This window comes from Mya arenaria, chromosome 6 (assembly GCF_026914265.1).
Source record: "Mya arenaria isolate MELC-2E11 chromosome 6, ASM2691426v1".
NCBI classification, from domain to species: Eukaryota; Metazoa; Mollusca; class Bivalvia; order Myida; family Myidae; genus Mya; species Mya arenaria.
The window spans coordinates 9,641,674-9,669,094 of record NC_069127.1 but is presented as its reverse complement, the minus strand read 5'-3'; the positions used below and the strand labels follow the sequence as shown (position 1 = coordinate 9,669,094).

Here is a 27,421-nt window from a genome sequence, read left to right as displayed (position 1 = left end):
GATTAAAACTAAAGTACCATGTTCAGTTTAATTCTTATGACTGATCCAATAAAAGTAAAACTTCGTAGATGTATACTTCGGAATACAATGGAGGTTTTCTTAAAGAAGTGTGATTGTTGATTGTTGGTATCAATTGGAAATCTATTGACTATCTTTGAATAGAAATTTTTCTAATAATGGCAGAAGAAAGTTTAAAATCGACCTCCAATAGACAAACAGACCAGTTATCCAACGACGACAGTTTAAACGTGTCTCACAGTAACACAGGTGCCTCTTTAACGAGTGATACCGGTGAAGTGCGCAATCAGTTATTGAACCAAAATGATAATATCATCAATGAAAATCAATTGTCGGAAAATCCTGAATTAAATATTGCGAGTGAAGAGTTAAATAATGTAAATAGCGATATAGATATTAAATCAGAAAATCAAGCTAAGGATTCAGCCTTGACGTCTAGTGGGTGTGGAATAGAACAGAAGCAACAGGAAGCACGTATAAATGAAGACTTGGACACTGGACCTTTAAATGATCCTGGACATTCCGCAGTATTAGATGAGGAAGCGAGTGTACCAGTAGTAGGTAACAACATCGCCAGTGATACTAAACAGACCTTAGGTGAAAACGCTAACACAGACAGCGAAGGCTTACTTGAGACAGCTCCTGTTACTGTCAACCCTTCTCAAGCTGATAGTGAAACTAGTAAACCGTCTGAACGTCTTGAAAGCGGACCTCTCGATCACAATAATTCACTCGATGACAAAATCTCCACAGAAGAGACCGACGTTGACACGAAAGCACATGGTGGACGTCAAACGCCTGAACAGGAACAAACAAACACTGACAGTGCAAAACTTAAACACACACCGGAGTTGTCGTCGGAGAAATACGAAAACGAAGATCATGGCGTACCTAATAGCGACTCAGAATGTTTAGCTGATTCACAGGCTCAAGCAATTGCCTATTCTCCAAAACCAGTGCCAGAAACAGAAACTCATTCAGACGAAAAACTCCTTAAAGAAAACCTCACATCTGACGAGCAATCAGATTTCATCAATGAAATCAGTGGAGTTGAATCAAATAATATAGACAAAGAAAGTACCTCTCAATCTGGCCATATAGAAGAGGTTCTACCTACCGAAGACACCGACGTAGAGGGAACTGCAAGGATCGATAAGAACCAATATCAGAAGAACGACAACGGTCCACAGTGTGCGGAATCGGTGAACACGAAATCTGATTTACGAGATGATCTAAAGGAATCGAGGGACCCTGCTTTAGCAGCAAATGATGGAAACGGTGCTCAAAATGGTTCTACTGATGTAGGTAATATTCCATTACCCGAGCAATCCCTTACACAGCCTGTTAGTGACAAATCCGACACAAATGACGAGGTTTCAAATGTGACAGAGAAACCGCATACTACAATAGACAAGCAAGGTGAAAATAATTTAAAAACTGAGAACGCAATAGAAAGCGTTGAAATATTTAAAGAAACAAAACTAGACAATAGTGACATATCTAAAGAAAATGACGAAAGTGAATCACTTGATGGTATACAACATGACGATTCTGAGACGCATGACAGTAACGAAACAGTTGAAAAAGTGACCGGTCAAGAAGTTGATGACAATTTGACGAAAGTTGTTATATCAGAAGAAGGAATACCTACAGTGTCACAAACAAACATCAAGAAAAGTATAACAGAGAGTGAACTATCTGAGTCAAATTTTCAAGCTCCTAGTTCGTCACATGAGGCGGACTTATCTGGAAACCCAAACGGACAAGAAATACCTGAAGAAATATCGGAAGAAAGGTCTACAGACGAAAGGAACTCAGTTGGGGAGGTAGAAGAAGATCTTATACCTTCCGAAGACAAACCAGAGGATACAGTTGAGGAAACAGAGGACAAAGAGATAGAGGAAAATATAGACGAAAGAGAGGAGACAGGATCAGTGCATTCAGAGGCGTATAGTGAAGATAACGACCACGAGGATAAATCAGACATGGCAGAAAAAACTGAAGAAACACCTTTGAATGAAACTAGGGAAAATGAAGATATACAATCCGCTGTGGTAGAAAAGGATAAGGAATTACCAGTGAGTGAAACAAAGGAAATTGAAGAACCTAAAGAAGCAATTAAGAGCGAAAACGAGCAAACAGTAATTTCTGATCAGACCGAACAAGGACAAGCTAATACAGAAAGCATTGACCACAATTCCACTAACGAAGATACATCTGAGACAAAAAATGCAAATGATTTACAGACTTCTGAAAGCAAAGATCGGCCGCCTGAAATGAAAGAAGAGTCTGTAACGAAAGACACATCAGATGGACATGTGACCAATGAAAATTTGCCGGTCGTTGAAAAGCCACCATCCCCGGAACCAACGAAACAAGAACCATCTCCAGAACCAGTCAAACAGTTAAGTCCATTAGAACAGCTATTGGAAAGAAATGTAGAAATTGATGGAAATATTGACAGCATACCAGAGCTGGAGACGCAGGTTACATCGCTGTTAAAAAGCATGACAATGGTGATGAAACACTACTCGGACATTTTAAAAGTACAGACGTTGAAGGATTTTACAGTGGATTTAGGGAAATTTAGAGGCGATTTTCTCTCAGTAAATGAAGCTCTAAAGAAAGCTGGTGTAATGTCTTCTAACATTAATAAACACTTAAAGGAACTTAGACAAGATACCGAGGAAGTAAGATCCCAGATAACACGAAAGTTTCAACAAGAAGACCTTAGTACCTGGATTGACCAAACACCAGAAAAGGAGAAAGGTACATCAATTTGTGTTTGTGTAAAACTAGTAGTGTACCTTTTCAGATGGGATAAGTACAGAATCTTTTAAACTGTACGCTCGTCATTAGGTACTCCTGAATTGTAAGTGAAAACAATTAACGGTGTAACTCCATACCATTTGAACAGAACAAATATTCCATTCTTATTTTGATAATTATTCTTATGATGAGCCCCCTATACCTAATATTCCTTTCTCTTTACCTACAGAAAAAGATAGGCTACAAGATGTTGCCAATGCCGAGGAAAAGGCTGCGATGGCAAAGGCGGCGGAGGCGCGACACGCGGTGGCGGTGGCAACCAAAGGAGTGGCGGAGGCTAAGCAACTGGCAGCGGAAATGGAGACCCAGGCTGCCGAGGCGGAAGCCTTGTCACGACGTACAGAGGCACAGGCGGAAATTGCCATAGCCGCAGCTGAAGAGGCCCGCATAGCGGCGGAGGAAAGACGCAAGGCGGAGGAAGCGGCCAAGCGGCGGGCAGAGGAGCGGGCGCGAGTAAAGGCTGAACAGGACGCACAACGGAAAGCCCAGGAAGAAATGAAGATCCATCAGGAGGCTGCGAGGAAAGGCACAGATGTGGCTGACGAGAGACGGACGTTCATGCAGGAAAAAGAGAGGAAGGAACTAGAAAGGAAAAATCCGAAAAACTGGCCAATTTTCTCGTGAGTTAAACCGTTACCCTCTTTCATATTGTTTTGTCCATCGACTTCGTCTTCCAGCTACTGTTTGACAATTGCTCAATATTTATTTCTGCTGTTTGATCAATGCATTGCAGATTCGACGCGAAGGGTTTTGATTTTCGGCCACCTATCGGTGTTATCATCCGGTCCATCGAGGGAAGCATGCGCAAATCAGATGTCAAGTGTGAGGTTTTCGACCAATCAACTGGCGTGCTGGTGTTAAACGAGGCCGAGGAGCTCGTCAGCAATATTGTAAACATCAAACAGACAGACCCAGAGATGAAGTTTTCTGTATGTGGCATAACCATGTTCATCTTCATTTGAGCGAAAATGTTAAACAGTTTAGAATTAACAATATTTTAAAGCCACACAAGCACCCATGCAGTATTCAAGTTCGTAAAATTGAAATTAAATTGATGTTGATATTGCAATGTTTTAATTAAGCATTTACAAAACTATGTTTCCTACACGATATCAATGTATGATTGTATAATTAGGACACTTTATAGCACCCGGTACGACAACCGTTGTGTTTTCCAGTTTGACGAGCCGATGTCGATCTCATTTCCGGTGAGCTTTTCGCGACTGCCCACGGGCAAGGAGACGGCCGTCCGCTGTCTCACACCGCAAGGAAAGTGGCTCGTCTTGCCAACCAACGACGTGTATTTCGACGAGTACAGAGTTAGTTCAAATATCGTATTGATATTTAACTGTATTAAGCGGATATCAATACTCTGTAATTTAACAGGTTTTGTGTATAACAAATGTGGAGGAAAGGAAATGCAATCATATAAGTTCTTATAGAATTATGTTATTTTAAACGTATTTATTATACAACAATTCGCCAAAACAAATCCTCTTATAAAACATTTAAATACCATGCTAAGCACATGTCTTGATTTGATTGCCCAGGAAGTACGGTTTGTTGAATGCCGATGTCGCGAGCTGGGGACGTTCGCCGTCGTGATGCGACCGAAGCGTGACACTCTGACGTTCACGCGGCGCGGTAACAAACCCACGTGCAGCTTCGACTCCCGCCTTTTCTTCCTGAACCGCGCCGGAACGTTCCGGTCCAACGTGAACGCAACGCTGGAGGTAGACCCCAGTTAGATGTAAAGAAACATTTAACTAATGTAAAGGCAGCTGAAATGCCTATTATCTTAAACAATTCTGAGTAGATATTTGTTTCCCGTTCAGTACATCACAAAAGATAAAAAAAAATTCTAGAAAGACCCCTAAATACATTATTCTTCTATATTAACTATATAGGTGAACACACTAGACATGAACGCGGTGACGGATATTCGGACAAGGGCTCCCCAGGAGTGCGAAGACTTGCTGACGGCCAGCCCCTTCGTCAACTTTCGTCTGCCACCCGCCTCGCACCTACTCAAGCCTCTTACCGTCACTGTTCCCCTGCCACAAGTACAGAGGCGGCCCGCCACAGCCGGTGTCCGTGAGACCAAGGCCGTCGACTCCCGCCCGGCAACCGCCCGGGCCTCGGTAACGAAGGAAGGTATGCTGGTTGTGTACCCTATTTGGTCCATAGCAATAAACAATTCGTTGGTAAACGTCGTTGAGTAGAAGTACCATTGCTATAAGATGACTTTACAGCATACGAGTGTTTGCGTATTTACATGTAAACGTTTGATGGTAATTACAGAAGAGTCGACCGACGACGTGCACGTTCTCACAAGGGAAGAAAATGGCGCATGGAGCGTCCTAAATGACGTCATGCTCGTTCAACCAAAGAGCAAGGACGTCGTCTATTTCGACATAACTAAGCCACACGACAGGTAGTTCACTAATATATATGTCCTGAAATTGTTTTATCAGAAAATTGCATTTGCTTCGCTGTTATGCATGCGTGTGGACGATGTTCAGTGGTTTACTTCAATATAAACATGACTTTTGTTACGTATAATTTTCTCAACGTGTTTTTGCTAAAGTACTTTTACTACTTATCTTTTATTTGTTAGGTTGTTGTTATTGCGGACGAAGCCCGGAAAGAAGCTCCGCGCTGTTGAGACGATGGCCACTTTACTCGAGCAGGCGTCGAAGAGACGTAACGTCAAAATTATATTACGTCAACGTCAGTCTAACGTCCTAGACGTGCGGGTGGCGTGCACGCTCTCAAACAAGACCGACAGGACGTTAAAGGTCAGCATCAAACATGAGATAAAGCAACGGTTTAATGGACGACTTGATCATTTTGTGAATGGCGAGTTATAACGAGTGTAAATAAACGAATATCAAATGGCAAATACGTTATTATAATATGAATTTTCCTTGAATAAACTTTCTTCTTCTATATAAATATGTATTTCAATTAGATTACCTAAATGCGTTTATTATTACGTATGATAATGTTAGTCCTGTTTGTATGTTTTTATGTTATCAGCTAAATCATTTTATGTCATCATTTATGCCATTGTGGGCTCTGGCCGCCCTTTCTCTCTACAGACGCTTGAGGAGGCTGGGTACACGGAGGGGCCGGCCCCAAGCACGGACGTTCAGCTCCACGAGGGACAGCAGCTGTACATTAAGTTCAGGGGTAACCTGACCTGCACGAGCAAATCACCCCGCCTCTCATTTATCTTCAACAGCAACATACGGACGTTTCGCGACTTCCTGGTGTGCGAGTTAGACGTCTTCGCCCAGAAGGGGCTGCAATGCTTCCGCGGCTTTGTCCAGGTAACTCAAAGGGGGTTATGTTTAAACTTATCGATTCATATTGTCGTTAAAAAACGCGTAAATCGCTGCCTTTCGGAAGCAACTAGTTCAGTTAGTGTAACTTAAATTAAATATGCACCAAATATACCACCACTTTATAGTGTAACATGGACTGAGCATGACATCACTCTGCAGTTTAATATAGACATGTATTACCCCTAAACAGATCTTGACCACGGCACTGATACCAAGACCACCCACGCCGGGCGCACCCAAGAACACTCCACCAGAAATGGTTGAGGCTGAAATCCTTCTTGCCGAGCTACTCGTGGAGTTGCCTAAGGTATGCCAAGACGCGAGAAGTATTCTTGCAGAAGCCACATTCTTCTGCATATTATCAATATTCGTTTATGTTATATATCAACATTTAAGCTAAATAGTTTATCCATGTACGCCATGGCTCTATGTTATCAAGAGTATCAAATCAGTTTAGTATCAACCTTCTCAATCCTAATCCGTAGTGTATTAACCCGTGCAGTTATCAGTGTGGTTATCTGTGTATTTACGTGCTATTTTGTATATCCACAACAGCCTGAGGCCGGGCCTCCTAAGCCGCTTGACCAGGCGCCGTTGTTCTTGAAAGAAGGTATACCATTGATAGCCTTTCAAAAGCTAAAACTTTTACACAATAATTTAATAATATCGAGACGCCCCTACGATAAATGAATGTTACTATTTCTGTTCATACTCTTTTCAATTGACATTGCTTTCACGATATCCTTCACTTTTACAACCTGGATATAGAAAAAGTGACACAAAAAATAGCAAAAACAACATCAATAAACACCTCAAGAAATAATTACATGTACATGGAAACGTAATGAAAATCCGAATGACTATATATAACGTCAAAATCAATCGTACACCCTAGCTTCTCCATGCAGATGTGAGCACAATGTATGATATATGTCCGGTGGGTTTCCAGGTCCATCATTATGTATGATATATGTCCGGTGGGTTTCCAGGTCCATCATTATGTATGATATATGTCCGGTGGGTTTCCAGGTCCATCATTATGTATGATATATGTCCGGTGTGTTTCCACATTATGTATGATATATGTTCGGTGGGTTTCCACATAATGTATGATATATGTCCGGTGGGTTTCCAGGTCCATCATTATGTATGATATATGTCCGGTGGGTTTCCGGGTCCATCATTATGTATGATATATGTCCGGTGTGTTTCCGGGTCCATCATTTTGTATGATATATGTCCGGTGGGTTTCCAGGTCCATCATTATGTATGATATATGTTCGGTGGGTTTCCACATTATGTATGATATATGTTCGGTGGGTTTCCACATAATGTATAATATATGTTCGGTGGATTTCCACATAATGTATGATATATGTTCGGTGGGTTTCCACATTATGTATGATATATGTCCGGTGGGTTTCCACATTATGTATGATATATGTCCGGTGAGTTTCCACATAATGTATGATATATGTCCGGTGGGTTTCAACATAATGTATGATATATGTCCGGTGGGTTTCCACATAATGTATGATATATGTCCGGTGGGTTTCCACATAATGTATGATATATGTCCGGTGGGTTTCCACATAATGTATGATATTTGTCCGGTGGGTTTCCACATTATGTATGATATATGTCCGGTGGGTTTCCACATAATGTATGATATATGTCCTGTGGGTTTCCACATTATGTATGATATATGTCCGGTGGGTTTCCACATAATGTATGATATATGTCCGGTGGGTTTCCACATTATGTATGATATATGTCCGGTGGGTTTTCAGGTCCATTGACAAACGGTGTGTTGCGGCTAATAGCGGGCCAGCTTGGGCAGGAGTGGCGGGATCTTGCGGCGCAGCTCTCCCTCCGGCCCGTGCGCATTCAAGCCATCCTCCGCCAGCACGTGAATAAGAACACGGCGGACACCAGATACGATATGCTACTCACGTGGGCCAAGCGCGTGCCCCGGGCAGTAGATAAGGTACTCGGGTAGCACGATTATTCACAGTTACCAATTTTTATTAAATATTCAGACTTAAAAACCAAATATATAAAAAGACATAAAAACACGTGGGCAACCAAAGCAAAAATTCATTTGTCAATTCATTATCAGAAAATTCGAGGAAAACTCTAATTAAACTGTAAAAGTTCATATAAAATGCAAATAGCTAAGGAAACTTTTTTTACTCTCTCTTTTTTATCCGTAATATTGTTTAACTCTTCTGTTAAAAAAATTGCCTAAATGTATGACTTTGCATATATTGTATTGTCTATGAATATGTATATAAGTTTAATGCAATAATCAATGTTCAGTTGATTATAGACGGTGGTGGCCCTTTATCGTTTGGGACAGCAGAGAATATGTTACAGTTCGTTTGTCCATGCATCGCTCCGTTTGACCAGTGTCTTGATTGAAAATTAGAATAAAGTTTAATATAAGTTGACACATGATTTCTATAGGATGGCGATATTGTGCCATTCATAACACTCTACTGTTAATAAAAGACGGTTATACTTTCTGTTAACTTGATGAACTCACTTGTAAATAACATTTGTCATCATGCGTTGAAGTTTTAAGATTAATTTACCACAAAAATTCAATATGATGAGAAGGCGAGTCACGTGCAAAACTTAGCTATTTAGACCATAGGTCAAGGTCACAAATGTTCGGAAAGTCAATATGATGAGAAGGCAAGTCGCGTGCAAAACCTAGCTATTTAAACCATAGGTCAAGGTCACAAATGTTCGGAAAGTCAATATGATGAGAAGGCGAGTCACGTGCAAAACCTAGCTATTTAGACCATAGGTCAAGGTCACAAATGTTCGGAAAGTCAATATGATGAGAAGGCGAGTCACGTGCAAAACCTAGCTATTTAGACCATAGGTCAAGGTCACAAATGTTCGGAAAGTCAATATGATGAGAAGGCGAGTCACGTGCAAAACCTAGCTATTTAGACCATAGGTCAAGGTCACAAATGTTCGGAAAGTCAATATGATGAGAAGGCGAGTCGCGTGTAAAATCTAGCTATTTAGATCATAGGTCAAGGTCACAAATGTTCGGAAAGTCAATATGATGAGAAGGCAAGTCGCGTGCAAAACCTAGCTATTTAGACCATAGGTCAAGGTCACAAATGTTCGGAAAGTCAATATGATGAGAAGGTGAGTCGCGTGCAAAACCTATGGTCAATGCTCAAACATATAGTACAGTCGAAACTTATGATATGTACCGCCATTTTTTCATAAATCTTTCTTAATGTTGCCACCTCCCTGAGAACCTGATTTATTGAAAACAAACACTTTACACAGACCTGGTGCAAACTGTCGTCATGTCTGTACACAGTACAAAACCTTTTCGGCAACATCAAACTCTGCTTCAACTGACCCTAAGCCTTTTTTGTTTGCCAAACTTTAGTATTAGAGTGTGTTGACAGGTCCAGATCCTTGTAAACGCGCTGGAGGCGGTCGGTCGGAAGGACCTCGCGGAGGACGTACGTAAGAAGGGCATCCGCTACCGGGAGGAGCGAGCGAATGGAGCCAGAAGTAAGACACGTGCTGTTTGATTTCGATTGTTATCCTGGTGCCATGTTTTCCTATATACAATATACAAGAATCTTTATTTAAAGTCGGGTATATGATAAAAAAACTTTTGTTTTTTTCCGACATAATTGTGTTCCCTAAAGCCACGCAATACAACAATGAGTTTGTCTTGGAAGAACCTCGGTAGGCCAAAGAGTATACTCAGCAGTCATTTACTGCCTACAGGTGTGGGCAGTTTTGTATTATTTCATCAGTATGGACCTTGCTATTTAACTGCATCCAAACGTGACCCATTTTTTCAGCCTCTCATCTGAAACAGGCGTTTGTAAAAGTAGCAAAATCACACGACGTGTTCCAGAAATGGAAGCAGTTCGCAAACAAACTGGTATGTATTGTGTTCATTATAATTTAAAAAAGTATTTGTCTTGTAAGAGTGTATGTATATTTGTTTATACATGTTTCAAATCCTAGATTTTGAACATAAATATCGTACTTTTCATATATTTTCTGTAATTTCATAAAACCATATTTTATCATTGTTGCGTGGATGCACTTATCTTTATTTGAAATAAGGTACAAAGTTTATATATTATTATATACAATGACATTAAACTTCAAGCCAATTCAAGGGAGACGCATAGAAGCCAAACCCACCATAACATTTAAAAATACATGAACCGCTTGTATATCAGGGTGTGCCTAAGACAGATATAGAGGGTATCGAGTCCCGTGGCGGTTCCGGTCAGGAGATGTGCTACTCCAGCCTCGAGAAGTGGTCGGCGTCTGCCGGAGATCAGGCCACCATCGCCACCCTCGCTCGACTTCTTCGCTCTGACCGCCAGGACAGGCTATCACGTGAGTATAATCGTAGTGTACATTTATCATACTTTTTAATAATAGATATACAATATACGGGAAATAACGCACGATCAAAGTGTACTTAGATGAAGGTAAGTCAACGTAGTCTGATGTATGAACGGTTTATGCGACAAAACGTAACTAGCACCAAATGGGCCGATTGTTCAAGATTTTGTTAACATTAACGTGATTAAAGACATCGTTGTTAACTTTTAAACATGAAATATTGGATGATGTGTTACTACAAAAAAAATGTACAGCCGAGACAGTTGTCACAAAGATGATCATGTACAGTGTATTACACGGTTAGTTCTGAGACCGATGTAAGTTCTGAGACCGATGTACAGTGTAGTATTTGGTAAGTTCTGAGACCGATGTACATTGTCGTACAAGGTTAGTCCTGAGATGATGTACAGTGTAGTACACGGTAAGTGCGATGAACAGTGTAGTACCAGGTCAGTTCTGAGACCGGTGCACAGTGTAGTACCAGGTCAGTTCTGAGATCGGTGCACAGTGTAGTACCAGGTCAGTTCTGAGACCGGTGCACAGCGTAGTACCAGGTCAGTTATGAGACCGGTACACAGTGTAGTACATGGTCAGTTCTGAGACCGGTGCACAGTGTAGTACCAGGTCAGTTCTGAGTCCGGTGCACAGTGTAGTACCAGGTCAATTCTGAGACCGGTGCACAGTGTAGTACCAGGTCGGTTCTGAGACTGGAGCACAGTGTAATACCATGTCAGTTATGAGACGGGAGCACAGTGTAGTACCCGGTCAGTTCTATGACCGGTGCACAGTGTAGTACCCGGTCAGTTCTGAGACCGAAGCACAGTGTAGTACCTGGTCAGTTCTGAGACCGGTGCACAGTGTAGTATCCGGTCAGTTCTGAGACGGGTGAACAGTGTAGTACCAGGTCAGTTCTGAGACCGTTGCACAGTGTAGTACATGGTCAGTTCTGAGACCGGTGCACAGTGTAGTACCCGGTCAGTTCTGAGACCGGTGCACAGTGTAATACCCGGTCAGTTATGAGACCGAAGCACAGTGTAGTAACCGGTCAGTTCTGAGACCGGTGCACAGTGTAGTACCAGGTCAGTTCTGAGACCGAAGCACAGTGTAGTTCCAGGTCAGTTCTGAGACCGGTGCACAGTGCAATACCCGGTCAGTTCTGAGACCGAAGCACAGTGTAGTAACCGGTCAGTTCTGTGACCGATGCACAGTGTAGTACCAGGTCAGTTCTGAGACCGAAGCACAGTGTAGTTCCAGGTCAGTTCTGAGACCGGTGCACAGTGTAGTACCTGGTCAGTTCTGAGACCAGTACACAGTGTAGTACCAGGTCAGTTCTGAGACCGGTGCACAGTGTAGTACCAGGTCAGTTCTGAGACCGGTGCACAGTGTATTACCATGTCAGTTATGAGATCGATGCATAGTGTAGTACCAGGTCAGTTATGAGACCGGTGCACAGTGTAGTACATGGTCAGTTTTGAGACCGGTGCACAGTGTAGTACCCGGTCAGTTATGAGACCGGTGCGCAGTGTAGTACCAGGTCAGTTATGAGACCGGTGCACAGTGTAGTACCAGGTCAGTTATGAGACCGTTGCACAGTGTAGTACATGGTCAGTTCTGAGACCGGTGCACAGTATAGTACCCGGTCAGTTCTGAGTCCGGTGCACAGTGTAGTATCCGGTCAGTTCTGAGACCGGTGCACAGTGTAGTACCAGGTCAGTTCTGAGACCGGAGCACAGTGTAGTACCAAGTCAGTTCTGAGACCGGTGCACAGTGTAATACCCGGTCAGTTCTGAGACCGAAGCACAGTGTAGTAACCGGTCAGTTCTGTGACCGGTGCACAGTGTAGTACCCGGTCAGTTCTGAGACCGAAGCACAGTGTAGTACCAGGTCAGTTCTGAGACCGGTGCACAGTGTAGTACCAGTTCAGTTCTGAGACCGAAGCACATTGTAGTACCCGGTCAGTTCTGAGACCGGTACACAGTGTAGTACCAGGTCAGTTCTGAGACCGGTGCACAGTATAGTACCCGGTCAGTTCTGAGACCGGTGCACAGTGTAGTACCATGTCAGTTCTGAGACCGGTACACAGTGTAGTACCAGGTCAGTTATGAGACCGATGCATAGTGTAGTACCAGGTCAGTTATGAGACCGGTGCACAGTTTAGTACATGGTCGGTTCTGAGACCGGTGCACAGTGTAGTACATGGTCAGTTATGAGACCGGTGTACAGTGTAGTACCCGGTCAGTTCTGAGACCGAAGCACAGTGTAGTACCAGGTCAGTTCTGAGACCGGTGCACAGTGTAGTACCAGTTCAGTTCTGAGACCGAAGCACATTGTAGTACCCGGTTAGTTCTGAGACCGGTACACAGTGTAGTACCAGGTCAGTTCTGAGACCGGTGCACAGTATAGTACCCGGTCAGTTCTGAGACCGGTGCACAGTGTAGTACCATGTCAGTTCTGAGACCGGTACACAGTGTAGTACCAGGTCAGTTATGAGACCGATGCATAGTGTAGTACCAGGTCAGTTATGAGACCGGTGCACAGTTTAGTACATGGTCGGTTCTGAGACCGGTGCACAGTGTAGTACATGGTCAGTTATGAGACCGGTGTACAGTGTAGTACCAGGTCAGTTATGAGACCGTTGCACAGTGTAGTACCAGGTCAGTTCTGAGACCGGTGCACAGTGTAGTACCAGGTCAGTTATGAGACCGGTGCACAGTGTAGTACATGGTCAGTTCTGAGACCGGTGCACAGTGTAGTACCAGGTCAGTTATGAGACCGCTGCACAGTGTAGTACATGGTCAGTTCTGAGACCGGTGCACAGTGTAGTACCTAGTCAGTTTGAGCCAACGGGGTTCGCCTGTTCATATAAGACTTACACATCGAGGGCTGAAGGCGCTTTTTGTAGGATTCATCTTTGAACTTGTTTCACATTCACTACTGGGCGTGTACTTTTCCTGTCAGTGTAACAAATTACTTAATAAATTATTATTTAATGCGAAAATATATCAATATATCATTATTTAATACTTTGATGCGTTCATTTTAATCCGAGAAAATATGCCTTTTTGAATGTATTTTTAAAATTACTGACTTTTCAGGTGACGTGGAGTCTATAAGTTTTATGAGCGCCATGAACGTGTCGTAGACAGCAGCGTTACGGTAACGTCTCACCGCTGTCACGTTGATTGTTGAAAGCAGTTGTAATTTTAATACTTTACCCCACTTGCACCGATCATGATAGACAACATATCTGTGTTTTGAAATATGTGTTATAGTGCCTTTTCAATGCTTCTTCTATATGTTTTATTTTTATTTTTATATTATTTATGTAAGTTTGATTCTGATTTGCCTCTGTTATACTAAATAAATTCTAAAAATGTTTTTCGACTTAGTTGTTTCAGCCAACTAAATGATATGGTGCCGTAGAATGTACACTGCTTATAATCGTAAGAACACACTCATGTATATAAAAAGACCAGCGCTGTGTAATTGACAAATACAATATACGAATCCCTTTATTCGTATTGCTTTGTTTACCGCTTCTCATGCAACACATGCTTAGGGAAGGAAGTAGAACATTATCAAAGCACTGAAAGTACTGCAAGGTACTGTTGGCAAAACGACACTGTACTTAATTATGTTGCACGGAGACGAAGATTAAAAGCTTCAATGTAATGGGGAATACGATATACGATACGATACGATACGTGTTTATTTGCAATTAAAGGCCACCGGCCCAAAATACACAGGTTTATATATATATTTATATGCATTTTAGATATAGAACAGAAGAGATTAATCAACAACATATTGTCAATGACTTGTATACTCATATTTACAAACTTCAATATACAACATGCATATATAGAAATGTTATTGCTTTTAAATACATATTGTCTTAACATATTCAGTTTCCATTTCGTTGTAGCATATATTAATTATTGTTCAAAATACAACAGGTACAGACTAGACTAGCCACGTCTATCACACTCAATAAAAGTTTGCCTCAACATGTTGGCTTTATGTAGAAACTTTGTTAGTGAAAATATTTGTCTCTCTCTAACATCAGACATCATACAGTAAAATAATGCAAGAGTTCGAATCCTATGAAACCATACAGTTTCAAAGCATTCTAGCCTTATCGATTCATACAGTGGACATATGACAAGAAAGTGAAACTCATCTTCAATGATATACACGTTACGTGTTAAACAAAATGCACAAAATCGAAATTCTCTGTCAACATTTAAATGTCTGCCTCTTTCAATCATCAAGTTATGCCCTGAACATCTAAAATTTGACAGTGATCTTTTCAGTAAGAAAGGTAACTCCAATGTTAAATATCTTTCAGTGTCAAGCATAGTCTTAAATTCCTTGTAATGCAATGCTTTGGGTGAACTGTTTATTTTCGAATGTATGTCTTGAAATGCACAGTCCTTTAGCCTGTTCTTAAACTTTGCTAGAAATATCACTGAGTCTCCAACACCATCTGCTAGCCAAGCAAATCCAAATCCATACTTATATAACATGCGTTTTACATTTGTAGCCCAGTTGGATCTACCAGAATTGACATGGTTTCTGAGCAAGTTATAAAACTGTTTGGGATACCGATGTTCTGGCATATCCGTAAGTCGAAGCCAATACTTAACACAACGTGTCTGATAGGTCACTGAAATTGGCAATCGCCCACATTGACTTAAAGCAAAGAAGTTTGCTACATTTTTGTTTAATCCACACACATATTTGCAAAAGTTTATATGTATTCTTTCCGTACAGTCTGGCAGTTCATAACCCCATACTTCTGACGAATAGCATAAAATAGGTACAACCATCGCGTCGAATAGTTTAAATGCTTCATCTGGTCCAAAGAAACCGAAGTGTTTACGGTTGTTAAATATGCTATAAACTGCATTTTGAGCCTGCTTAGCCAATGTTTCTCTCGTCATTGTCCAAGATAGTTTGGGTGTGAAAAAAACGCCAAGATATTTGTAATATGGTACCACTTCTAGTTGCGCCCCTTTATATTTCCACCGCTCGTAATATCGCAGTGGTCCGCCATTTCGAAAGACCATAACTTGTGATTTTTCTGTATTAACCTTCATGCCAACCTTATCGCTGAAGTCCGCTATATTATTAATAATGCGTTGCAAATTCACAGCCGTTTCTGCGAAGCTTGAGACGTCGTCAGCGTACATAAAAGCATACAGTTTATCAACTTCCTCACAGATAAAGATGCCATTGTTAGTATTTATTCGTAAATAATGAACTAAATCGTTCATAAACAATGCAAAAATTATCGGCGAGCTCAAACACCCCTGTTTTGTGCCTATATTACACGCGAAGAAGCCTGTCAGACCATTTGCGACTTTAACACACGCTTTCATTCTGCTATACATGGATTGAAAAAAAATTAAGAAATTTCCCATTTATGGTGTAACGTGAGAGACACTCCCAGAGTCTATGGTGATCACAACTGTCGAAGGCCTTATAGTAATCGACGTAAAATACGTAGAATCTCCCCCTCTTTCGAGTAATATATTTCTGTATAATTGACTGTAGGTTGAATATATTATCGCTGGTTGAATACCCACGCCTAAATCCAGCTTGTGACTCGTCTATAATATCATTTTCATTACACCAGTTCATTAGTCTTTTAGACAAGATATTTATAAATATCTTGCTTATCGTATTACTTAACGATATAGCACGGTAATTGTTTGGATCTGATTTAGTTCCTTTTTTGTGAATCGGGGTGATTATGCTTTCACTCCAACTTTCTGGAAAATCGCCACATTCAAAAATCCCATTAAAAAGTTTGTGCAGGTAAGACAATGTTTTATGAATAGTACATTTGAACATTTCTATTCCTATGCCATCAGTCCCTGTCGAACAATTTTGTTTTAATGTTCGAATACTGTGTAAAATTTCGCAATGGGAAATTGGTAGATTTAACACATTTGAATTTACCTCCCTTTGTAAAGGGGCAAAATCTTCGTTCAACGTATTAGCATTATTATTGTCTATGTTGATCGAGAAGAGTTTTTCAAAATATGTATACCATTCACCGCTAGAAACTAAGTCATTTGAATTTAGAGTAATCCCCTTGGCACGTTTGATATTATCCCAGAATAGCTTAGGATTATCTCTACAGTCCAGTAATTTCTTGCGTCGCCCAGAGCTTATTGAATGCAAAGTGTATTATACTATGCTGATGTTCCACTGTTACGTCTAGGTCATCATTATCATCATCATCATCATCATCATCATCATCATCATCATCATCATCATCATCATCATCATCATCATCATCATCATCATCATCATCATCATCATCATCATCATCATTATCATCATCATCATAATCATCTGGAAGGTCAGGGACGGTGGCCGCTGCTGATACAATACGGTGTTCATCAATTACGGCCATACAGCCGGCGTCAGTTGCAGGTCAACTTGGTGATAGAATAATGTAAACCATCGATAGAGGTGTAGCACGTTGCTAAACTATGATAAGGTAGAATGTTAATTGTGTAATAATTACTGTAAGTTTTAAGTTTGTAAGTTTAATGCGTTTTGGGATCTTGTCTTTATTTATTTCATACTGCAAATGTAGTATTATTTAAATCAACTTGTGAGTTTATTTAATGGTTGTATAAGTAATCAAGAGTTCCGAAATGCACCAGATCGCATCACTAATCATAGATGACACCCCGTGAACCGTAACCAACCTCAAACCAATATTCTTGAATTCACACGAATACACGAAAGGATTGCTTTATAAAAGTTGATTTTATTCCGAAATTGCTAAACTTTAGAAACAGACAACAGTTTCCGTTATATACTACAACTGTAAAAAAATATTAAAAGGATTTAAAAAAAAAATGAATAAAGGACGTTTGTAATATAAAAATAACAAAGTCATAATCATTATTTGTGCATCAATTCAATCAGAGTTCATATAAAAAATACAAAAAAAATCTAATTGTCAGCTATACACGACCCGCGATCACGGCGATATCTGGCAGACGAGACGGTGATTCTCTTCACACGACCTGTTTCCGAACGCCCCGGCAGGACCCGTCATGACGTAGCAGCCATGCTGGTTTCCGGGCGACGCAATCCACACTCCCGTGTCGTTCAAGACGTGTTTAAAGAGCATGCCGCGTATGAAGCTGATGGCATCGCCTGTGGAGACATACATATGACAGAGTTCAGCAAGTTTGTAATCAGGGCCCTTATAAAGGGGTAGAAGTGAAATTATTAACATAGGTTCAATTAGATTCGATATTTTCAAAGCTATATATGCACATATTTGTTTTAATGAATAATCACTAGGTCTGAGGTATACAATCACATTTTTAGTTACCGGTGATGTATGCGAGGCTGCCACCAATGCCTTTACAGTAGCTGTCTCCAGCCGTCCATGAGAATGTGCCGGCCGTCAGGCTGTAACAGACCCCGCCCAGCTGTTTCCATCCCATTTGGCAGGCGTGCGCTTCCGAATGCTAAATAAAGAAAATGAAAAATAATAGCTTTAAATAGAATTTGCCAGATCTGCTAGATTATGCATGACAAAAATGCATTGATCGGCTAACGTTAAAGCACTTAAGATATTTAAATGTGAGTAACGTATTATTAACATTGCATTTTCGTATTGTGCTTACTTACACTATACTGGTACATAATAAGAGTGTTTTCCTTTCGTTTAACCAGTATTTTTTAGACTAAACAATTACACAAAACACAAATACATACAAATGAATATTTATGCGAAAAGCTACAGAAACTAGCTTATTAACAAAAACTGCCAAAAGGTCCAAACATAAACCCGGTTTAATGGCCCTGGACATAAATCATAAGATCACAAACAAGAAACATGGAAGAACAGCACAAAACTCAACAAGCAGCACAGTGCATACATACTATATAATATGAATATATTAATATTCTATGAATAGAATGAGAACAGTTTGAGAATGATAGGAAATAGAATGAGAACAGTTTGAGAATGATAGGTAATAGAATAAGAACAGTTTTAGAATGATAGGTAATAGAATGAGAACAGTTTTAGAATGATAGGCAATAGAATGAGAACAGTTTTAGAATGATAGGAAATAGAATGAGAACAGTTTTAGAATGATAGGAAATAGAATGAGAACAGTTTCAGAATGATAGGTAATAGAATGAGAACAATTTGAAAATGATAGGAAATAGAATGAGAACAGTTTTAGAATGATAGGTAATAGAATAAGAACAGTTTGAGAATGATAGGAAATAGAATGAGAACAGTTTTAGAATGATAGGAAATAGAATGAGAACAGTTTGAGAATGATAGGTAATAGAATGAGAACCGTTTTAGAATGATAGGTAATAGAATGAGAACCGTTTTAGAATGATAGGAAATAGAATGAAAACAGTTTTAGAATGACAGGAAATAGAATAAGAACAGTTTTAGAATGATAGGTAATAGAATGAGAACAGTTTTAGAATGATCGGAAATAGAATGAGAACAGTTTTAGAATGACAGGAAATAGAATGAGAACAGTTTTAGAATGATAGGAAATAGAATGAGAACAGTTTTAGAATGACAGTAAATAGAATGAGAACAGTTTTAGAATGACAGGAAATAGAATGAGAACAGTTTTAGAATGCTAGGTAATAGAATGATAACAGTTTTAGAATGATAGGTAATAGAATAAGAACAGTTTGAGAATGATAGGAAATAGAATGAGAACAGTTTTAGAATGACAGGAAATAGAATGAGAACAGTTTTAGAATGATAGGTAATAGAATAAGAACAGTTTGAGAATGATAGGAAATAGAATGAGAACAGTTTAAGACTGACAGAAAAAAGAATGAGAACAGTTTTAGAATGATATGTAATAGAATAAGAACAGTTTTAGAATGATAGGAAATAGAATGAGAACAGTTTGAGAATGATAGGTAATAGAATGAGAACAATTTGAAAATGATAGGAAATAAAATGAGAACAGTTTTAGAATGATAGGAAATATAATTAGAACAGTTTTAGAATGATAGGAAATAGAATGAGAACAGTTTTAGAATGATAGGTAATAGAATAAGAACAGTTTGAGAATGACAGGAAATAGAATGAGAACAGTTTAAGAATGACAGGAAAAAGAATGAGAACAGTTTTAGAATGATAGGTAATAGAATGAGAACAGTTTTAGAATGATCGGAAATAGAATGAGAACAGTTTGAGAATGATAGGCAATAGAATGAGAACAATTTGAAAATGATAGGTAATAGAATGAGAACAATTTGAAAATGATAGGAAATAGAATAAGAACAGTTTTAGAATGATAGGTAATAGAAAAAGAACAGTTTGAGAATGATAGGTAATAGAATGAGAACAATTTGAAAATGATAGGAAATAGAATGAGAACAATTTGAAAATGATAGGAAATAAAATGAGAACAGTTTTAGAATGATAGGAAATAGAATGAGAACAGTTTTAGAATGATCGGAAATAGAATGAGAACAGTTTGAAAATGATCGGTAATAGAATGAGAACAATTTGAAAATGATAGGAAATAAAATGAGAACAGTTTTAGAATGATAGGAAATAGAATAAGAACAGTTTTAGAATGATAGGTAATAGAATGAGAACAGTTTTAGAATGATCGGAAATAGAATGAGAACAGTTTGAGAATGATAGGTAATAGAATGAGAACAATTTGAAAATGATAGGTAATAGAATGAGAACAATTTTAGAATGATAGGAAATAGAATGAGAACAGTTTTAAAATGATAGGAAATAGAATGAGAACAGTTTTAGAATGATAGGAAATAGAATGAGAACAGTTTTAGAATGAAAGAAATAGAATGAGAACAGTTTTAAAATGATAGGAAATAGAATGAGAACAGTTTTAGAATGATAGGAAATAGAATGAGAACAGTTTTAGAATGATAGTTTTAGAATGATAGGAAATAGAATGAGAACAGTTTTAGAATGATAGGAAATAGAATAAGAACAGTTTGAGGATGATAGGAAATGGAATGAGAACAGTTTTAGAATGATAGGAAATGGAATGAGAACAGTTTTAGAATGAAAGGAAATAGAATGAGAACAGTTTTAGAATGATAGGGAATAGAATGAGAACAGTTTAAGAATGATGGGAATTAGAATGAGAACAGTTTTAGAATGATAGTTTTAGAATGATAGGAAATAGAATGAGAACAGTTTTAGAATGATAGGAAATAGAATGAGAACAGTTTTAGAATGATAGGTAATAGAATAAGAACAGTTTGAGAATGACAGGAAATAGAATGAGAACAGTTTAAGAATGACAGGAAAAAGAATGAGAACAGTTTTAGAATGATAGGTAATAGAATGAGAACAGTTTTAGAATGATAGGAAATAGAATGAGAACTGCTTTAGAATGATAAGTAATAGAATAAGAACAGTTTGAGAATGATATGAAATAGAATGAGAACAGTTTTAGAATGATAGGAAATAAAATGAGAACAGTTTTAGAATGATAGGAAATAGAATGAGAACAGTTTGAGAATGATAGGAAATAGAATGAGAACAGTTTTAGAATGATCGGAAATAGAATGAGAACAGTTTGAGAATGATAGGTAATAGAATGAGAACAATTTGAAATGATCGGTAATAAAATGAGAACAATTTGAAAATGATAGGAAATAAAATGAGAACAGTTTTAGAATGATAGGAAATAGAATAAGAACAGTTTTAGAATGATAGGTAATAGAATGAGAACAGTTTTAGAATGATCGGAAATAGAATGAGAACAGTTTGAGAATGATAGGTAATAGAATGAGAACAATTTGAAAATGATAGGTAATAGAATGAGAACAATTTTAGAATGATAGGAAATAGAATGAGAACAGTTTTAAAATGATAGGAATAAAATAAGAACAGTTTCAGAATGATAGGAAATAGAATGAGAACAGTTTTAGAATGATAGGAAATAGAATAAGAACAGTTTTAGAATGATCGGAAATAGAATGAGAACAGTTTTAGAATGATAGGAAATAGAATGAGAACAGTTTTAGAATGAAAGGAAATAGAATGAGAACAGTTTTAGAATGATAGGAAATAGAATGAGAACAGTTTTAGAATGATAGGAAATAGAATGAGAACAGTTTTAGAATGATAGTTTTAGAATGATAGGAAATAGAATGAGAACAGTTTCGGAATGATAGGAAATAGAATAAGAACAGTTTGAGGATGATAGGAAATGGAATGAGAACAGTTTTAGAATGATAGGAAATAGAATGAGAACAGTTTTAGAATGATAGGAAATAGAATGAGAACAGTTTTAGAATGATAGGGAATAGAATGAGAACAGTTTAAGAATGATGGGAATTAGAATGAGAACAGTTTCAGAATGATAGTTTTAGAATGATAGGAAATAGAATGAGAACAGTTTTAGAATGATAGGAAATAGAGTGAGAACAGTTTTAGAATGATAGGTAATAGAATGAGAATAGTTTTAGAGATATAGGTAATAGAATGAGAACAGTTTTAGAATGATAGGAAATAGAATGAGAACTGCTTTAGAATGATAAGTAATAGATTAAGAACAGTTTGAGAATGATATGAAATAGAATGAGAACAGTTTTAGAATGATAGGTAATAGAATAAGAACAGTTTTAGAATGATAGGAAATAGAATGAGAACAGTTTGAGAATGATAGGTAATAGAATAAAAACAGTTTGAGAATGATAGGTAATAGAATAAGAACAGTTTGAGAATGATAGGAAATAGAATGAGAACAATTTGAAAATGATAGGTAATAGAATGAGAACAGTTTGAGAATGATAGGAAATAGAATGAGAACAGTTTTAGAATGACAGGTAATAGAATGAGAACAGTTTTAGAATGATCGGAAATAGAATAAGAACAGTTTTAGAATGATAGGTAATAGAATAAAAACAGTTTTAGAATGACAGGAAATATAATGCGAACAGTTTTGATAATGATCGGAAATTAGAATGAGAACCGTTTTAGAATGATAGGTAATAGAATAAGAACAGTTTTAGAATGACAGGAAATAGAATGAGAACAGTTTTAGAATGATAGGTATTAGAATAAGAACAGTTTTAGAATGATAGGAAATAGAATGAGAACAGTTTTAGAATGATAGGAAATAGAATAAGAACAGTTTTAGAATGATAGGTAATAGAATAAGAACAGTTTTAGAATGATCGGAAATAGAATGAGAACAGTTTGAGAATGATAGGCAATAGAATGAGAACAATTTGAAAATGATAGGTAATAGAATGAGAACAATTTGAAAATGATAGGAAATAGAATAAGAACAGTTTTAGAATGATAGGTAATAGAAAAAGAACAGTTTGAGAATGATAGGTAATAGAATGAGAACAATTTGAAAATGATAGGAAATAGAATGAGAACAATTTGAAAATGATAGGAAATAAAATGAGAACAGTTTTAGAATGATAGGAAATAGAATGAGAACAGTTTTAGAATGATCGGAAATAGAATGAGAACAGTTTGAAAATGATCGGTAATAGAATGAGAACAATTTGAAAATGATAGGAAATAAAATGAGAACAGTTTTAGAATGATAGGAAATAGAATAAGAACAGTTTTAGAATGATAGGTAATAGAATGAGAACAGTTTTAGAATGATCGGAAATAGAATGAGAACAGTTTGAGAATGATAGGTAATAGAATGAGAACAATTTGAAAATGATAGGTAATAGAATAAGAACAGTTTGAGAATGATAGGAAATAGAATGAGAACAGTTTTAGAATGATAGGAAATAGAATGAGAACAGTTTTAGAATGATAGGAAATAGAATGAGAACAGTTTTAGAATGAAAAGAAATAGAATGAGAACAGTTTTAAAATGATAGGAAATAGAATGAGAACAGTTTTAGAATGATAGGAAATAGAATGAGAACAGTTTTAGAATGATAGTTTTAGAATGATAGGAAATAGAATGAGAACAGTTTTAGAATGATAGGAAATAGAATAAGAACAGTTTGAGAATGATAGGAAATAGAATGAGAACAGTTTTAGAATGATAGGAAATGGAATGAGAACAGTTTTAGAATGAAAGGAAATAGAATGAGAACAGTTTTAGAATGATAGGGAATAGAATGAGAACAGTTTAAGAATGATGGGAATTAGAATGAGAACAGTTTTAGAATGATAGTTTTAGAATGATAGGAAATAGAATGAGAACAGTTTTAGAATGATAGGAAATAGAATGAGAACAGTTTTAGAATGATAGGTAATAGAATAAGAACAGTTTTAGAATGACAGGAAATAGAATGAGAACAGTTTAAGAATGACAGGAAAAAGAATGAGAACAGTTTTAGAATGATAGGTAATAGAATGAGAACAGTTTTAGAATGATAGGAAATAGAATGAGAACTGCTTTAGAATGATAAGTAATAGAATAAGAACAGTTTGAGAATGATATGAAATAGAATGAGAACAGTTTTAGAATGATAGGAAATAGAATGAGAACAGTTTTAGAATGATAGGAAATAGAATGAGAACAGTTTGAGAATGATAGGAAATAGAATGAGAACAGTTTTAGAATGATAGGAAATAGAATAAGAACAGTTTTAGAATGATAGGTAATAGAATGAGAACAATTTGAAAATGATCGGTAATAAAATGAGAACAATTTGAAAATGATAGGAAATAGAATGAGAACAGTTTTAGAATGATAGGAAATAGAATAAGAACAGTTTTAGAATGATAGGTAATAGAATGAGAACAGTTTTAGAATGATCGGAAATAGAATGAGAACAGTTTGAGAATGATAGGTAATAGAATGAGAACAATTTGAAAATGATAGGTAATAGAATGAGAACAATTTTAGAATGATAGGAAATAGAATGAGAACAGTTTTAAAATGATAGGAATAAAATAAGAACAGTTTCAGAATGATAGGAAATAGAATGAGAACAGTTTTAGAATGATAGGAAATAGAATAAGAACAGTTTTAGAATGATAGGAAATAGAATGAGAACAGTTTTAGAATGATAGGAAATAGAATGAGAACAGTTTTAGAATGAAAGGAAATAGAATGAGAACAGTTTTAGAATGATAGGAAATAGAATGAGAACAGTTTTAGAATGATAGGAAATAGAATGAGAACAGTTTTAGAATGATAGTTTTAGAATGATAGGAAATAGAATGAGAACAGTTTCGGAATGATAGGAAATAGAATAAGAACAGTTTGAGGATGATAGGAAATGGAATGAGAACAGTTTTAGAATGATAGGAAATGGAATGAGAACAGTTTTAGAATGAAAGGAAATAGAATGAGAACAGTTTTAGAATGATAGGGAATAGAATGAGAACAGTTTAAGAATGATGGGAATTAGAATGAGAACAGTTTCAGAATGATAGTTTTAGAATGATAGGAAATAGAATGAGAACAGTTTTAGAATGATAGGAAATAGAGTGAGAACAGTTTTAGAATGATAGGTAATAGAATGAGAATAGTTTTAGAGATATAGGTAATAGAATGAGAACAGTTTTAGAATGATAGGAAATAGAATGAGAACTGCTTTAGAATGATAAGTAATAGATTAAGAACAGTTTGAGAATGATATGAAATAGAATGAGAACAGTTTTAGAATGATAGGTAATAGAATAAGAACAGTTTTAGAATGATAGGAAATAGAATGAGAACAGTTTGAGAATGATAGGTAATAGAATAAAAACAGTTTGAGAATGATAGGTAATAGAATGAGAACAGTTTGAGAATGATAGGAAATAGAATGAGAACAATTTGAAAATGATAGGAAATAGAATGAGAACAGTTTGAGAATGATAGGAAATAGAATGAGAACAGTTTTAGAATGACAGGTAATAGAATGAGAACAGTTTTAGAATGATCGGAAATAGAATAAGAACAGTTTTAGAATGATAGGTAATAGAATAAAAACAGTTTTAGAATGACAGGAAATATAATGCGAACAGTTTGATAATGATCGGAAATTAGAATGAGAACCGTTTTAGAATGATAGGTAATAGAATAAGAACAGTTTTAGAATGACAGGAAATAGAATGAGAACAGTTTTAGAATGATAGGAAATAGAATAAGAACAGTTTTAGAATGATAGGAAATAGAATGAGAACAGTTTTAGAATGATAGGAAATAGAATAAGAACAGTTTTAGAATGATAGGAAATAGAGTGAGAACAGTTTTAGAATGATAGGTAATAGAATGAGAATAGTTTTAGAGATATAGGTAATAGAATGAGAAACAGTTTTAGAATGATAGGAAATAGAATGAGAACTGCTTTAGAATGATAAGTAATAGATTAAGAACAGTTTGAGAATGATATGAAATAGAATGAGAACAGTTTTAGAATGATAGGTAATAGAATAAGAACAGTTTTAGAATGATAGGAAATAGAATGAGAACAGTTTGAGAATGATAGGTAATAGAATAAGAACAGTTTGAGAATGATAGGTAATAGAATAAGAACAGTTGAGAATGATAGGAATAGAATGAGAACAATTTGAAAATGATAGGTAATAGAATGAAACAGTTTGAGAATGATAGGAAATAGAATGAAAACAGTTTTAGAATGACAGTAATCGAAGTGAGAAAGTTTTTAGAACTGATCGGAAAATAGAATAAGAACAGTTTAGAATGATAGGTAATAGATAAAAAACAGTTTAGAATGACAGGAAATATAATGCGAACATTTGATAATGATCGGAAATTAGAATGAAACCGTTTTTAAGAATAAGGTGTAATGTAGAATAGAGGAACAGTTTTAGAATGATAGAAATTAATGAGAACAGTTTTTTAGAATGATAGGTATTAGAATAAGAACAGTTTTAGAATGATAGGAAATAGAATGAGAACAGTTTTAGAATGATAGGAAATAGATAAGAACAGTTTTATGAATGATGGTGAAACAGAATTGAGAACAGTTTAAGATAGGTAATAGAATGAGAACAGTTTTAGAATGAAAGGAATAGAATGAACAGTTTTAAATGATGACATAAATGGAACTTTTAGAATGATAGGAAATAGAATGAAACATTTTTAGAATATAGTTTTAGATATAGGAAATAGAATGAGAACTTTTTAGAATGATAGGAATAGAATAAGAACAGTTTGAGGATAATAGAAAATGATGAGAACAGTTTGAGAATGATAGTAAATGGAATGACAACATTTTAGAATGAAAGGAAATAGAATGAGAACAGTTTGAGATGATAGGAAATGAATGAGACAGTTTTAGGAATGATAGGAATTAGAATGAGAACAGTTTTGAATGATAGTTTTAGAATGATAGGAAATAGAATGAGAACAGTTTTAGAATGATAGGAATAGAATGAGACAGTTTTAGAATGATAGGTAATAGAATAAGAACAGTTTTAGAATGATAGAAATATAATGAGAACTGCTTTAGGATGATAAGTAATAGAATAAGACATTTGAGAATGATAGGAATAGAATGAGACCAGTTTTGAATGATAGGTAATAGAATAAGAACAGTTTTAGAATGATAGTAAATAGAATGAGAACAGTTTGAGAATGATAGGTAATAGAATAAGAACAGTTTTAGAATGATAGGTAATAGAATGTAGAACAGTTTTTTAGAATGATAGGTAAAGAATGAGAACAGTTTGAGAATTGATAGGAATAGAATGAGAAGTGTTTAGAATGATAGGAAATAGAATGAGAACAGTTTTGAGAATGATAGGTAATAATAGAATGAGAACCGTTTTTAGAATGATCGTAATAGAATGAGAACCGTTTTAGAATGATAGGAATAGAATAGAACAGTTTTAGAATGACAAGGAAATAGAATGAGAACAGTTT

At 36.7% G+C, this 27,421-nt stretch overlaps 1 protein-coding gene across 1 annotated transcript; it reads left to right on the top strand.

Moving 5' to 3' along the window:
- The first annotated feature begins 176 nt into the window (after positions 1-176).
- Positions 177-13,942, top strand: LOC128237115 (uncharacterized). The gene is made up of 16 exons (XM_052952336.1): positions 177-2,787; positions 3,017-3,467; positions 3,581-3,776; positions 4,026-4,166; positions 4,398-4,580; positions 4,755-5,001; positions 5,149-5,281; positions 5,465-5,645; positions 5,949-6,179; positions 6,385-6,501; positions 6,750-6,804; positions 7,985-8,181; positions 9,632-9,740; positions 10,040-10,122; positions 10,430-10,592; positions 13,697-13,942. Exons 1-16 carry the CDS (start codon positions 177-179, stop codon positions 13,741-13,743), a joined length of 5,145 nt encoding a protein of 1,714 aa, XP_052808296.1. The 3' UTR covers positions 13,744-13,942.
- Positions 13,943-27,421: the final 13,479 nt, after the last annotated feature.